Source organism: Scyliorhinus canicula, chromosome 26, assembly GCF_902713615.1.
Source record: "Scyliorhinus canicula chromosome 26, sScyCan1.1, whole genome shotgun sequence".
NCBI classification, from domain to species: Eukaryota; Metazoa; Chordata; class Chondrichthyes; order Carcharhiniformes; family Scyliorhinidae; genus Scyliorhinus; species Scyliorhinus canicula.
This window is the reverse complement of record NC_052171.1, coordinates 1,994,355-2,009,670: the sequence shown is the minus strand read 5'-3', so window position 1 is coordinate 2,009,670 and position 15,316 is coordinate 1,994,355. Positions and strand designations below refer to the sequence as shown.

At 46.4% G+C, this 15,316-nt stretch overlaps 1 protein-coding gene across 1 annotated transcript in view; it reads right to left on the bottom strand.

The window, feature by feature from the left end:
* Nucleotides 1-501: 501 nt before the first annotated feature.
* gck (glucokinase (hexokinase 4)) overlaps nt 502-15,316 on the bottom strand; it is a 43,759-nt gene continuing 28,944 nt past the window's right edge. Inside the window, exons 7-10 of the mRNA XM_038785469.1 lie at nt 11,924-12,107; nt 7,175-7,330; nt 4,555-4,788; nt 502-1,614 (exon numbers count right to left, since the gene is read on the bottom strand). Of these exons, the coding sequence (XP_038641397.1) occupies nt 1,482-1,614; nt 4,555-4,788; nt 7,175-7,330; nt 11,924-12,107 (707 nt within the window). The 3' untranslated portion in view covers nt 502-1,481. The remainder of the gene's footprint in view (nt 1,615-4,554; nt 4,789-7,174; nt 7,331-11,923; nt 12,108-15,316) is intronic.

Below are 15,316 nucleotides of genomic sequence, written 5' to 3'. Positions count from 1 at the left end.
ATCAAATGGGATTTAGGATAGCTAACTTGTCCGGAAGGACATTACTTCTGACATCTTGGGCGGGATTCTCCGACCCCCCGCCGGGTCGGAGAATCGCCGGGGGCTGGCATCAATCCCGCCCCTGCCGTGTCCCGAATTCTCCAGCACCGGGTCGAAGTCCCGCCGCTGTCAAGCCACTCCCACCGGCGTGGGATCAAACCACCTACCTTACCGGCAGGAGCAGGTGGCGCGGGTGGGCTCTGGGATCCGGGGGGGGGGGGGAGGAGAGACGGAAGTGACCCCCTCCCCTGCGCAGGGATGACGTCAGCAGCCGCTGACACTCCGGCGCATGCGCAGACTTCCGCCAGCCGGCGAAGTCCCTTCGGCCCCGGCTGGCATGGCGCCAAAGGCCGTCCATGCCAGCCGACGGAGCGCCAACCACTCCGGCGCAGGCCTAGCCCTCAATGTGAGGGCTTGGCCCCTAAAGGTGCGGAGACCTCCGCACCTTTGTGGCAGCCCAACGCCGGAGTAGTTCACGGCTCTCCATCACGCCGGGACCCCCCCACCCCGCCGGGTGTCTTTGTAAAACAATCCAGGGTGCTGGTTCTGTTTCTCACAAACAGTCAGCACAGGCTGCTGAGATTGTACATAGCTGTCAGGATGAAGATCAATCGTATGCTGCTTGCGATTCTATTGGGTGAGGTTTAAACACTGCTTGCAATTCTATTGGATAAGTTTAAAAGTAGCAGCTTCAGGGATTAGATCGCGTCCGACTGGGGTGGGCAATTGATTTTTGAACGTTGTATAAGTACTGTGTCTGGTCTTTGTTCGGCAGAACAGGTCTTGGCAGATATCCAGTCTGTTCTCCGTGAACAGGTAACAAGCTTGATTAAATAAGCCATCTTGTCTAGGTTGTCATGTTTGTTCCTCTCTGTACTGAGTTGAGCCACAGGGAATAACCCCACGTGGAAGCTGACTCAATACACAGGTCTTGGTGTATTTCATGGTGTCCAAAGCAGGATTAATCACATATCATCGCCATCAATGCAAGTATGAGTGTAGCTTGGTGCTCTAACATGACTTCCAATGGTTAAGCTGGCATTGGTTCAACCAAGGCTTTGAGGAAAAAGGAGGCTTCAGCAAAAATAAATTAATTCCAATTCATTTACCAACAGAATTATTTGTCATATTTCTTCACAAAACATGATTTTTACTCAACCTATGAAGAATTTGTGCGATATTTTTTACAGAGATTCAAACATGCCAGGTAATTAATAATCTGGCATTTCACTTTCCACCTGCATCTTATAGCCAGTCTTTCACTGGACATTAAGTGCGATGCTTTAATCATAAACGGATTGGCTGAATTATTTTCACCAGTAATCCTTAAGAAAGTCATTATCTTCAGCCCATCTCAAAATACTGCAGAACTGACCGAAGGGATTCTGTAGTTTGTTGCTTATTTTTCAGCTCAGTTACTGGTTTGCAACGTTACCGGTCAATCAGCTGGCCATTTTGCTTGCCACTGCGGAGATTAAGGCTGCACCCCGGCCGCTGCCTTCATCAGACTGGAGGAAAGTAATGTCACAGCGAGGTGCAAGTTCTCGAACCATTGAGTGAAACCTATGTTTGAAGCTATGGAACCAAAGTGAGAGAAGAAAGTGAGGTTAACAGTGTGGGGAGAAGGAAACCCTCAGCATTAACATGCAAACTTGACTCTTGCTGGGAAACTGCTGGCTCACACACACACTTTTACTTTGTGTGACTTTGCATTCAGCCAGACAGAAAGGATGAAGCTCTATTCTCTCTCAGGAAGACTGAATTCTACAAGGTGTTGAGTTCAAATCCATTCTAGACAGGGAGGGAGAAAATCTTTTGTGAGTTAGACACTGTCCTTTTTTGCCTATGGGACCTGAGCTCATGATAGGGTTGATTTTGTCCAGTCCTTTCTTTGAACATACCAATACACCTTTGTAGTTGAGGGCATACTGCTTCTCTCCATTTCCTTCTGACATAGGAGCCAACCACACCTGGAGTTAGCTACTCCCACCTTACAACTCTGTGAATGTGTGCAACTCAAATCCAGTATCATTCATTGCTAAGAAAGGCATATATTTGCTGTGAAAGTCAAATTCAGGAACGCAGGTTTCTGTACTCATGCCGATGCATTCCACTCTGTTAATTTTGGGTTTTGGCAGAGTGAATGGCAGAAACCTATGAGTAAAGAGTGGAGATCAGCAGCATAAGAACAGAAACCCCGCTACCTTTAAAAGGTTTTGTCCTTCTGTTGGTGCTACGTTCAGCCCTAAAATCTCTGACATAGTCCTCGCAAAGGATTCCCAAAACTCTACCGATTTCGGACAGGTTTAAAACATACGTGTGTGGTCTGCCGACCCTCCAGAGCATCATCCACATTTATCCACCACCTCCGGACAAAACTGACTCATGTGCACTCTATACACCACCTCAAATTGGAGGAAGTTGAATTTATCCTCCTCAGGGCCTCACTCCAAATCCATCCTTCAAATGCCCACCTATCTGCTCCTCCCAGTTCCTCATTATCTGCTCCAACAAGGCCTTCGCGCTTTCCATTACCTGTCCATAAATGCCCCCCCCCCCCCAATCTCGTCTTCAGACACAATCTATTCGATCAGGGACGGGGGGGTGGAAACTCCGGAAACATAGCTAACTCTTTTTTTCAGAGAGTCACTGATCTGCAAGTGCTGGAACCCATTCCCCCTTGGCATTTGAAATTTCTCCACTTGCTCCCCCAATTCTGCGAATCTCCCTTCCATGAAAAGATCTCTGAACCACTCTATCCCTTCTCACCCCCACACCCTGTACATTGAGTCCAGCCCTGCTGGGATAACTCTATGATTATCACAGATCGGTGCCCACAACAACATGCCCTCGTTCTTAACAGTTGCCTGAGCTGGTTTCAGATCCTCAAGATGGCAGCCACCATGGACTTGTGGAGTATTTCAGTGGCGAGAACGAAAGAGACACCAACACCAGAGTTTTCAGACCTGCCCTCCTGCATGAAGTCTCTTCCAACCATCCCCATGCCGATCCTTCCCCTATGACCTACTTCCGAACCTCCTTCACATTTGCTGTCCAGTCATAATTCAGCAAATTCAGTAATGCCAAACCAGCTGACCAAACCAGCACACTGTGTGGGTTTCCTCCGGGTGCTCCGGTTTCCTTCCACAAGTCCCAAACGACGCGCTGTTAGGTAATTTGTAAATTCTGAATTCTCCCTCTGTGTACTCCAACAAGTGCCGGAATGTGGTGACGAGGGTTTTTTTTCACAGTAACTTAATTGCAGTGTTAATGTAAGCCTACTTGTGACAATAAAGATTATTATTATAAGTGTGGGCATTGGAGTTCAATGCTTGGGGCCAACGCTTCCAAAGCATTAAGAACTGGGCTCCAATCAGTGATAATGATGTTTAACTCTCCAGATTTCACTGGCACAATTAACTGATCAAAGACGGGTGAGGTAGCATTTCAGGAAAATGACTGCCTCTTGTGGCAGGCAAGGCACAGCTGATTAGAGTGAAGCCTGCAATTAGCATGACAAGCGTGTCCTAGACAGCACCCTCATTTTACCGGGTCACAAGGGATGCAGAGTCGACAAACCTTCTATCAGCCACAGTCATCCACCCGTGCACTAAATCCTAACAGTCAAACTTCCCTGACAAGTGTATTTGAACTTCCAAGGTGAACACAAGGTAACATATCATATTTTTACAATAGTTTTGTCTTTAATGGAGATAAAGCTATAACATGAAACAGATTTATTTCAATAATGTTCAGGAAAAAGCCTGTTTATCTCCTGCCTTGTTCTCAAAAGCCTTTCTCAATACAGGAGATAAGGAAAGCATTTGAAACACAGGAGATGCCTTGGGTACATACCTCAGAGGATTGATAAGAGCAGGGCGATCGTTGATGGGAACAGTAAATACTGAAACAGTTTGGCATGAAAAGGATATGAGGCCTCTCATCTCCAGCAGACTATGTGAAACAAATCAGTGCTTGTAAAAGATTGGGCAGGAAGAAAACATTCAACAAAAGGGTAAGAAACAGATGCCATGTTTATTTAGAAATGAGGAATGAAAGGTTCAGTTGAGAGCATTGGGTGGGAACAGGTTGAGGGGATTTAGCAGTAAATGTGTGCATCGTAAATTTGTGCATCAGAGCTAACATGTGCTATAATGTACAGTGGACTTGGATGATAAATGAAGCGAATTATCAAATATATTGCTTTCTCCCTTATTTCAAAAAATAAATAAGGAACGATGAAACACAATATTATTGAATAACTTTCAAACTGTGGACAATGCAAAGAGAAGTATTAATGCCTAAGCTGTCAATAGGTTCTATTGTGGGAAACTAATACTTTGTGATAATGATAAATCAGACTTTTGGAAGACCTGGGCTATACATTCCCAATTCCCCCATACCTGATCTGCATAAGCACAATACTGGATGTGCTTCCAGCACAGTCAATGCACCCTGAAGAGCAGAGTTTGCAACCGCTCCAAAAGATCACCATTCTCTCAGACGAACACTTACTGAGGGTGTAACTTGTAAACCGATCCATCAATTCCGACTGTAATCTTCATCGTTTCTTTGCACTTGTTCTCCCACATTCGATTTATAACACCTGCCAATCCAGCAGCACATAGATGTGCTGCCCGTGTCGACACACTCTCACACACCAAATGGACAATATCGCAATCTGCTTCGGATGGCAACACACCTAATTTTGTCAGAACTTTATAGATCTGCTTTTTGTCCCCTGTGTCACTTGAAGAAAATAACAGAGATAAGTCAATATAAAACTGTTTTAACTTGCTTGAATGTGGGTAACTGGTCCTGTAAAATAGTGCACAGTGGAATGCCAGACTGATTTCATGGCAAACGGCCCTGAAAGATGAGCAAATTCCTGCTATAACTCTGGCCTAGACTCAGAGGCACAGGATGGCCAAAAGCCCACGTCTTCAGGATGCCTCGGTGTGTGGGGCATTGTTTCTTGCAAAGCCATCAACTCTGGATATATATTTATGTAGAATCAGAAAATTTTACACACGCTGGGAGGCCCTTTATCCCATCAAGGCCAAAATATTACCCACTAATTTCTACTATTCTGCCATTATCCAGTGTGCTTTCTCTTTTTGTTTTTTGGATTATTTATCCAACTCCCTTTTGCAGGCTCTGGGAAATTCTGCTTCCATCAATGGTTCTGTTTGGACATTTTATATTCTTCTAACATTCTGCATAACAGTAATGTATCCAGGATCTCTCTTTGGGTGACAGTCCTACAATTACCAAGCCGCTGAAAATGAAAATAGTCTTTTCCTACAAATTGCGTACAATTTCTTACTGATATTAAAAGAAATGCAGCTTTTATCTTCCTTTCAACGGAGGATCTTGCATTGAAAAGCATTCACATCAAATATACTTTGACTTCATGCAAGCAAAAATATACTTTATGAAGTTACCTCAATAAAAGATTGGGGAAATTAGAACAAAAATGCTTCATGGCAGATTAAGTAGGTACATTATATCTGTGTACTCTTTTCAAGTGTTTCAGTAATTTTCAACTGTTATCATATTTGAGATGCAGCTCAGGGGTGGAACGGTAGCACAGTTGCTTCGCAATGCCAGGGACCTGGGTTTGATTCCCGGATTGGGTCACTGTCTGTGCAGTCTGTACGTTCTCCACATGTCTGCGTGGGTTTCCTCCGGGTTCTCCAGTTTCCTCCCACAAGTCCCAAAAGACATGCTTGTTACGTGAATTGGACATTCTGAATTCTCCCTCCGTGCACAGGCGCTGGAGTGAAGCGACTGAGGGATTTTCACAGTAACTTCATTGCAGTGTCAATGTAAGCCTACTTCTCACACTAATAAGGATTATCATTTTTTTTTTTAAAGTTGGTAAATATCAGAAACCGCATTTCAGGTTCGCGAGAAATGAAACACATGTTTTAAAATAATGCATCAAGGACTTCCAGGAATAGATCCCAGCTGGATTGTGATTTCATGTGTCATTGACACACTTAGGAAGTGATCAACACCAAAGAATTGGTTAAATTGGTCCTTTTATATCACCAGTACATTAAATCCATGAGCAGCATAAAGTCACGGCCAGTGACACTCTCCTCTAATTTAACTAAATGTTATCTGCAATGGGGTAACTGAATAGGAGCAAAGAATATGTAAAAGAAAAACCAAATTCTGGAAACCTGGAACAGAAAATGTTGGAAATAATGCAGCATCAGGTAAAAGATAAGTTAACATTTTCTGTATAAGTCTTAAATCTATTCGGACAAATGCTGATCTGTTTTTCCTCCTGATATAAGTTGACAGACATGCTGCTGCAGATTATCTGTTTCTGCCACTGAAAATAAATTCTTACTAGCTGCAGAATGAGACAGGTACAGGTCATGTACATTTCATTCTTGTGGTAGAAGTTAGGTAGTCTTTATGGGAATCAGTCAAACAATTCCAGATACAGAAGTATGAAAGCAGAACACAAGAACAAAGAAATGGAAAGAGCAGTACACCGTACGACCTTCTGCACCTCCTCCAACATTCAACGCCATCATGGCTGATCTCAGGCTTCAACTCCACTTTGCTACCCGGTCCCCTGACACCCTGGCAGACCAGAAATCTGTCTACCTCAGCCTCAAATGTATTCAATAATGAAACATTCAGAATTCTTTGGAATAAAGAATTTCAAAGATTCACAATGCTTTCAGTGCAATCACTTCTTCTGATCTCTGTCAAAATGATTGGACCCTTATCTTGGGGTTGTGGCCCAAGGCCTGAGATTCCTAATCAACAGAAGCAACCTCTTAGCATCTGCCCTGTATCGTCCCTTCAGAATCTTGTATGTTTCAACAAGATTGCTTCTCATTCTTCTAAACTCCAAAGAATATATGCCCAACTTACTCAGCTTCTCACCATTGGACAACCCAGTGACCACGTTAGTGAATCTTCACTGTACTGCCTCCAATGCAAGGATATCCTTTCTTAATTACAAAGATCAAAACTGCACACAGTATTCCAGAAGTCTATGTGTGCCTTTCCAGAACTTGCTGTGTTTAAAGTGAATTATACTCTGAAAATGGTAGGAGAGTGGAAACTCAAACCTCTCCAATTGATCACAAACAACTCAGTTTCTTTGTACCTTTCTATTTGTGTGAGGAATCTTGTTTCAAAGCTGCCTTGTGTTTTCAGCAGTTGGGATGCCTCTCCATTGAAGAGCAGGTTTTGATTTACCAGTTTCAGCAGCACAAGTCGTGTTAGTTCACCCATGTATTTCCCACCAATAATCTTTTCGTATCTGGATAAGAAAGAGGACATGAATCAAATGCACTGACTTCTTTGTCCATCCCAAGCTCCAATTGCATCTTATGGCATTTTGTTCAGAAAAATATATAGACTTCAATAATAGCCCAAAATTAAATTACCTTCATATTCTCTTATGCTTCGTTCTGAAAAGTCTATTTTGTTGTTCTACTCTATCAAGGTTGCACTTCCAAAGTGCCATTTTCTGATGCCTCTCATGTTTTATCCTTGTCAAGCAAAGCTTGACCGGGCATATCTCCACAGTGATTGGTTCACCTGCTGTTTGTGCTGTTTCCAAGAACCATTACTTTTCTTCCCCCTCACTACCCCAGTGTAAATAATGCCAACTCCAGATACACTCCAATCAAAATACTTTAGCTATGAGCAGAGACTAGAGAAACTGGGTCGATTTTCAATTGAGTAAACAAGATTTAAAAGAGATTAAAATTACAAGGAGTTTTGATCAGGTAAATAAAGAAAAAATATTTATACTCGTCAGTGATTCACTAACATGGGGACGATTATTACCAAGGAAACAAAGATTCAGAATTTGTATTTTGTCAAGAACACAGACAGTTGACAGAACAGGGACTGTTTCACCAGAAACAGTGGGAAACATGAATTCACAATAGCTTTTAAAAAGGACTTTGGGAAAATTGAATATGTTGATCCAAATGGTCACTTGTTTGATGTTGAATTCTATGACCTCTCTGGCTGAGTGAGATCCGTTAACTCTGGCAACCACTGGAAAGGGATCCACAAATGGAACCTCACCAGCCTGACGGAGGAAGTTAAAAAGGACCTGCAAAGATGGAACACACTCCCGCTCTCCCTCGCGGGGAGAGTTCAGACGATCAAAATGAACGTACTGCCCAGGTTCCTCTTCCTGTTTAGATCCATTCCGATCTACATCCCCAAGGCCTTTTTCAAAGCGCTGGACAAACTCATCATGGCGTTCGTATGGGGGGGTAAAAATGCTAGGATCCCAAAGAAGGTCTTACAAAAAACAAAAACCAGGGGAGGGCTAGCCCTCCCGAATCTACAATTCTACCACTGGGCAGCAACAGCCGAGCGAGTAAGGGGATGGATCCAGGAGCCAGAGGCTGAGTGGGTGCGTGCGGAGGAGGCCTCCTGCATGGGAACCTCCCTCCGGGCCCTCGCCACGGCAGCACTCCCATCCCCACCCAAAAAACACTCCAGCAGCCCAGTGGTGACAGCCACCCTCCAATCCTGGAACCAACTGCGGCAGCAACTTGGCCTGACCAAAATGTCGAACAGGGCTCCCATCTGCAACAACCATAGGTTCACACCAGCACTGACTGACGCCACCTTCAAAAGGTGGAGGCAGGACGGGGGGACACTGACAGTCAGGGACCTATACACGGACGACAGGATCGCAACACTGGACGAACTGACAGAGAAGTTTCAGCTAGCTGGGGGGAACGAGCTACGGTACCTGCAGCTCAAAAACTTCCTACGAAAGGAGACAAGGACGTACCCACAACCGCCACGACAGACACTACTGGAAGACCTACTGGACGCAAGTATCCTAGAGAAAGGGAACTGTAGTGACATGTATGACCGACTGGTAGATAGGGACGACACCGTACTGGACGCAACAAGAAGGAAATGGGAGGACGACCTGGGGATGGAGATAGGGTGGGGACTCTGGAGCGAAGCACTGCATAGGGTCAACTCCACCTCCACGTGCGCAAGGCTCAGCCTGACGCAACTAAAAGTGGTACATAGAGCCCACTTAACAAGAACCCGTATGAGTAGGTTCTTCCCGGAGGTGGAAGACAGATGTGAACGGTGCCAAAGAGGCCCGGCCAACCACGCCCACATGTTCTGGTCTTGCCCCAGACTCGTGGAGTACTGGACAGCCTTCTTCGAGGTTATGTCCAAAGTGGTGGGAGTGAGGGTGGAGCCATGCCCGATAGTGGCGGTCTTCGGGGTTTCAGAACAGCCAGATCTATTCCTGGGGAGGAGGGCGGACGCCCTTGCCTTTGCCTCCCTGATCGCCCGCCGTAGAATCCTGTTTGGCTGGCGGTCAGCAGCACCGCCCAGAGCTGCGGACTGGCTGTCCGACCTCTCGGAATCTCTCCAAATGGAGAAAATCAAATTTGCCATCCGAGGGTCGGACGACGGCTTCCACAGAACGTGGGAGCCATTCATGCAACTGTTCCGGGACCTATTTGTGGCCAATGTACAAGAGGAAGAATAGTCGGGGGAAGGTAGCGGGAGGGGGGGGGGGGGGGGGCTACAGGTTCGGTACGGGGGTTCGATGGCTAGCTAAGGCCCAAAACCAAACTAAATAAACATGTTGAGGGGGGGGGGGGGGGGGGGGGGGGGGGGGGCGGGCGCAGTTACTACTACGAAGATGCTTACCTGTAAATATGTATGTTAATTTTTGCGTGTTTGTTTGTTGTTTTTTTTTTTGTTCTTTTTCTCTCCTAACAATTTGTAATTTGTTCAATATAAAATATGAAAACTGAATAAAAACATTTATAAAAAAAAAACTCTGGCAACTAAATCTGAGACCCTCAATTGTTCAAATCCCAATCCCATAATTGCTGTACTTTCCTCATCCTGGAGCCTGGGGTGTATGATGATGCCATTTAACTGAGTGCAGAAATCTTCTTCTGCTGAGAAGCACTTTAAACCTAACCTTTCTGAGCATCACTACATTAACTAATAGGTTGAGTAATGCTTTGCATCAGCACAAATTCAATCTCTGCCTGCTGCATCCACCATACAGGTTACGGTAAAATGCAGCAATTAGACTTTGACCAACTTTAAACTGCTGAGGCTGCGACGAGGTTCTACCAGCTGTTCTGATTTCAAAGCTGCGGCTCGAAGCCACTGAAGTACCTCAAACAGGTGATGAACTTTGACTCCATAACTGCAGCAATACTGATCAAAATTGTAAACACTTCAATTCAGGTTCTATTCATCTCATGAGGCCGAAACGGCCATTAGCTGAGTTGGTAATTGTAGTTGCTACAGGCCAATTTGGGCTGATGAGTCTGAGCTGCGTAATGGGACATCATTACTCTCATACAGTTAAGATTTATTGTTGAATTATGGAACAGTGCATACTGGAAATACCAGAAAAACAACTGAAAGCATTAATGCAGAGAATAAGGGCGGGTGTTGTTTTGAAAATAACTGCTTGGCTTAAATATTAGAGTAACTGCTAAAACTAGGTCAAAACATTACAATCAAGAATGAAAGCAGGGCCATTTGAAATGGTCAATTTACAGTAAAGGAGGAATAACCCAAATTACTTTTGAAAATAATGTTTACTGAACCTGTGTGATTTTACAAACAATGGTGTGGGAACATCCGGCGCGATTCTCCCAGAGAGGGAGAAATCGTAAGGCTGGCGTCAAATCCGGGCGGGTTTGACGCCAGCCTCCCCCTCCCCGACCGGGAACCGATTCTGGTCCCCGGTCGGGGCTAGCATGCCGCCGCCGTAAACTCCGGCATCGCGGGCTTAACGAATTTCGTTAAGCCCGCTTGCCAGAGTTTGCGCCGGCTGACGCGTCACATGACATCAGCCGCGCATGAGCGGATTGGAAGACTCCAACCCGCGCATGCGCGGATGACGTCATCCCGCATTTGCGCGAAACCCGCGCATGCGCGGGCCGGGATGCCCCTCAGCCGCCCCGCGAATGGATACAGCGGGGCGGCGGAAGGACAAAGAGTGCGCGGGTATCGGACCCGCTGCGCACCGATCGCGGGCCCATGGCACCCTTGGCACGGCCGTGGTACTGCCGTGCCAATCGGTGCCATGGTTTTAAAAATCGGCACTTTACGGCCGTTTTTACGAACGGCCAGACCAGGTGTGTTTGCCGTTCGTAAAAACAGCCGTAAAGGGCTTGGAACTCGGCCCATCGGCCAGCTGAGAATCGCTGCTGGCCGTAAAAAAACGGCGGCAGCAATTCGTATCGGGAGTCGGGCGTGGGGGGGGGGGGGGGGGGGGGGGGGGGGGGGGAGAATAGCGGGAGGGCGTCGGACTAGCGTGGCCGTAAAATTTTACGAACCCCGCTATTCTCCGCACCGTCGTGAGTGCGGAGAATTGCGCCCATCATGTCTAACAAGTTCCCCTGCATGTCATATACTATTCTCACTTGGACATACACTTTGCTGAATCAAAGACCTGGAATTGGTGATAGCATTGTGCGTATATCTTACCCACAGTTCTGCAGCAGTTCAAGAAGGATCACCACTACCTTCTCAGTACAAGGCATAGGCAACAAACAGGAACTCTCAAAGGGAAAGGGAAATTTCAATCCAAGCACCGCCTATCATTCTAATTTTTTAATATGTTGATGTGCTCCATAATCACACAAACTCTTCACTCATACAGGTACTTTGCGGCACTGCTACAACCTTCAATAACAGAAATTTTAACTCTAGGTATAATTTTTTTTTTATAAATTCAGATTACCCAATTATTTTTTCCAATTAAGGGGCAATTTAGTGTGGCCAATCCACCTACTCTGCACATTTTTGGGTTGTGGGGGCGAAACCCACGCAGACACAGGGAGAATGTGAACTCTAGGTATAATGCAGTTTTACTTACAGCTGATACCCTGGATTGTTAGATGTCTCATCAACCCGACAATCGTATTCCAGTCGGAACTCCTCGAGCTCACCCGTGTCTCCGAACCCTCCCCATTCGGTATTTACGCACATTCTTCCTTCTTCACCTTCCACCAACTCCACATTTCTCATTTCCTCCATGTAACAGGCATTACAGCCAGTACCTGGAAACATAAACATTTGATGTAAAATGTAGTTGCAAACAAAAGATTAAAAGCAAATGTTTATTCTATTTGAGGACATTTTTTGGAGAGCATGGCCATGGTCCAATAAAGCCAAGAACCAAATCTTCTTGTGTCAGCCAGCTTTACTGTTCTTCCACCGTATGAACGATTCTTTATTATTCTGCCCACAGCTTAGTTCTGCCTTGACTCACTTTTTCTAGTTTTTAATGAAACCTCTTTGCTTGTTTTATCAACATTGGTGAGTGCAATTATTTCATCACAGCACAGTAAGTATAACATGCATCCCTATTCTCAAAGCAACAAATACAATTTAAAGACATTCATTGGAGCTTTCTTGTTACTCCATATTTCTGTTACAACTCTCTCAATTCGTGTTGCTTACAGTCATCAGACTACAACAAGGCTGGGAATTGTTCAGAAATGAGCTTTAGTGCATGAAGGACCACAAGCATCTTTCACTATTACAGTGAGACAACTGGTGGTATACCTTGAGAGACGCCACTCCACATTAAACATGTGGCAAGGGAAGGTGGCAGGCCTCAATGAACTACCACAGCCTTTATGGTGTTGCTGTCGAGCTGTTGGTGTCACGCTAGCCATCTCATCAACGGACCCCCACAAAAAGATGGGGTTTTGCATATCACAACTGGATATTCCCCCACTATGATAAGTCCATTGAAATCTTTAATATCTACCAACAGTGCCTGGAGTTAGAGCCCTAAACAAAGGATGACAATACAACACTCTATCAGAAATATATTTCTGTGTCAATCGAGACTAACATTTAATATCTGAATAAAGGCAAAGCTCACAATTTTTTGACTTTTTAAAAATAAATTTAGACTACCCAATTATTTTTTTTTCCAATTAAGGGCAATTTAGCGTGGCCAATGCACCTCCCGTGCACATCTTTTGTGATGTGGGGGCGAAACCCACGCAAACATGGGGAGAATGTGCAAACTCCACACGGGCAGTGACCCAGAGCTGGGATCGAACCTGGGACCTCAGCGTCGTGAGGCCGCAGTGCTAACCTACTGCGCCACTGTGCTGCCCACTCAATTTTTTGACTTTGAGTTAAGCATATTCCCGCATGTGGGGAGTGAGGGGTAATGAATACAACTTGTGCAGGCATGCCAATATTATAACATGATATAGAAAGTATTCCACTGATCATGTGCTGGATTCTCTGTTTGGGAGACTACGGGCGTGATTTGATGGCCACACAGCGTGGCTGATAGAAGCCAGGAGACCTCTTTCCCAGGATCTACCCAGCTCGCAACACCTCGCGAGATCTAATGTGATCTTGAAAGATGTTGAGATGTAAATCCCGCCCATTGTGGGCAGGATCTTTTTTTTAGCAAATCTGCACATTAAAGCGAGACAGCTAGTTTCACTTTAATGTGCAAATTCCCGAGTTACCCAAGATGTGGAGATGCCGGTGTTGGACTGGGGAGAACACCAGCTTAAAGTCCAACAGGTTTGTTTCAAATCACATGCTTTCGGAGCACTGCTCCTTGGCAGTGCACCTGAAGAAGGAGCTGTGTTCCTTAATCTAGTGATTTGAAAAAAACCTGTTGGACTTTAACCTGGTGTTTGTTGTAAGACTTCTTACCAAGTTACTCATGGCATGGGATCAATCTCCTTCGCCTCGGAGATCTTGGGCGAATGCCATTCATTGCTGGTCTCCAGATACGGGAACCTGACGGAACGGCCCTCATGGATATCTTCCAGGAGATCAGAGGCCCCCAGTGCATGCTCCAGTTTTGTGCACTGAGGAGCTCCCATTGCCGGAATTCCTCAGTGCAGCAGGAGATCCTGATCTCCAAGGCCCCAAATCGGACCCCCTGAACCCCCAATTCACCGGGTCCCCTCGCACTCCCCCCAACACCCGCACAAATACCAGCGCACAAATAATGATAGCTTGGCACCTTGGCAGTGTCAATATGTCACCCTGTCAATGCGTTGAGGTCCCAGGTTCGATCCCAGCTCTGGGTCACTGTCCGTGTGAAGTTTGCACATTCTTACCCGTTTTTGCGTGGGTTTCGCCCCCACAACCCAAAAGATGTGCTGGCAGGATGGTACCCTGGCACTGCTGGGGTCTGTGTGACACTGTGAGCTGGAAGGGCATTGCCAGGGTGACATATTGACACTGCCAAAGTGCCAAGCTATCATTATTTGTGTGCATGTTGGGGGGAGAGCGAGGGGACCCGGGGAATTGGGGGTTCAGGGGGTCGGGTTTGGGGCCTTGGAGATCAGGATCACCTGCTGCACGAGGAATTCCGGTAATGGGAGCTCCTCAGTGCACAAAACAGGGCTATGTGCCGGTTGGCAGAAGATTGGAAGGGGCATCCCAGACCTGCGGGTCCACACCCTTACGGAGGAAATGGCCATGCAACTTGTAGGCAAGACCAAGGAAAGGGCAGTGGCGGACATGGAGGTTGGCATCTGAGAGCCCCATTCCACACTGATGTCCCTATAGTGAGTCACCCCTTAACTACAGACCACTCCTTCCCAAGATCTTACTCCATGTTTTTTGTCTTGCAAGATTACCATCGGACGAGGTCAGGCCGCAAGGGGTCACTGCCCCTCAGCCATATCCCAATCACACCCTGGGTCACCACTCCAGAGAAGACGCCAACTGTCTGTTACTGCTGTCACCTGCACCTTCTAGCATCACAGAGACAATCAGCTTGGTGAGGCATGTTAGTGAAGAGGCTCCTGGGTCACGTTCCAGTGCGCACTACACAACTACTGCAGCTTATCAGGTGGAGGTAGAGACTCATGAGGGATGGGAGGTCAGAACGCTGCCCGACCCCAGGGAACAGCTGACGGACAGAGAGGTATGCAGCACCACAGAGATCAGGGCGCCATCTTTAAAGGGTATCCCAATCAGTGCTGCAGCCTCACGGACCAGACCCCATCACGGAGCTTTAGAGGACACTAACCAGGATCTTCCCCCAACCCCCCGACAATCCTTGCCAGCATTGGAACCCCCTCTAACACTGCAGAAGTATAGCCAGCACTCTAACGTCCTCCCTCCCACCACACCAGCTCTCCACCCATCAGGCACCCTCCTCCACCATTGGGCTTACCCCGGCACTGCCCCCTGGCACGGATTGACAGTGCCAGGTTGGCACCATGCCTGGGCATGTCCTCCCCCCCACGGGTATATACTTATCTCTGCGCCC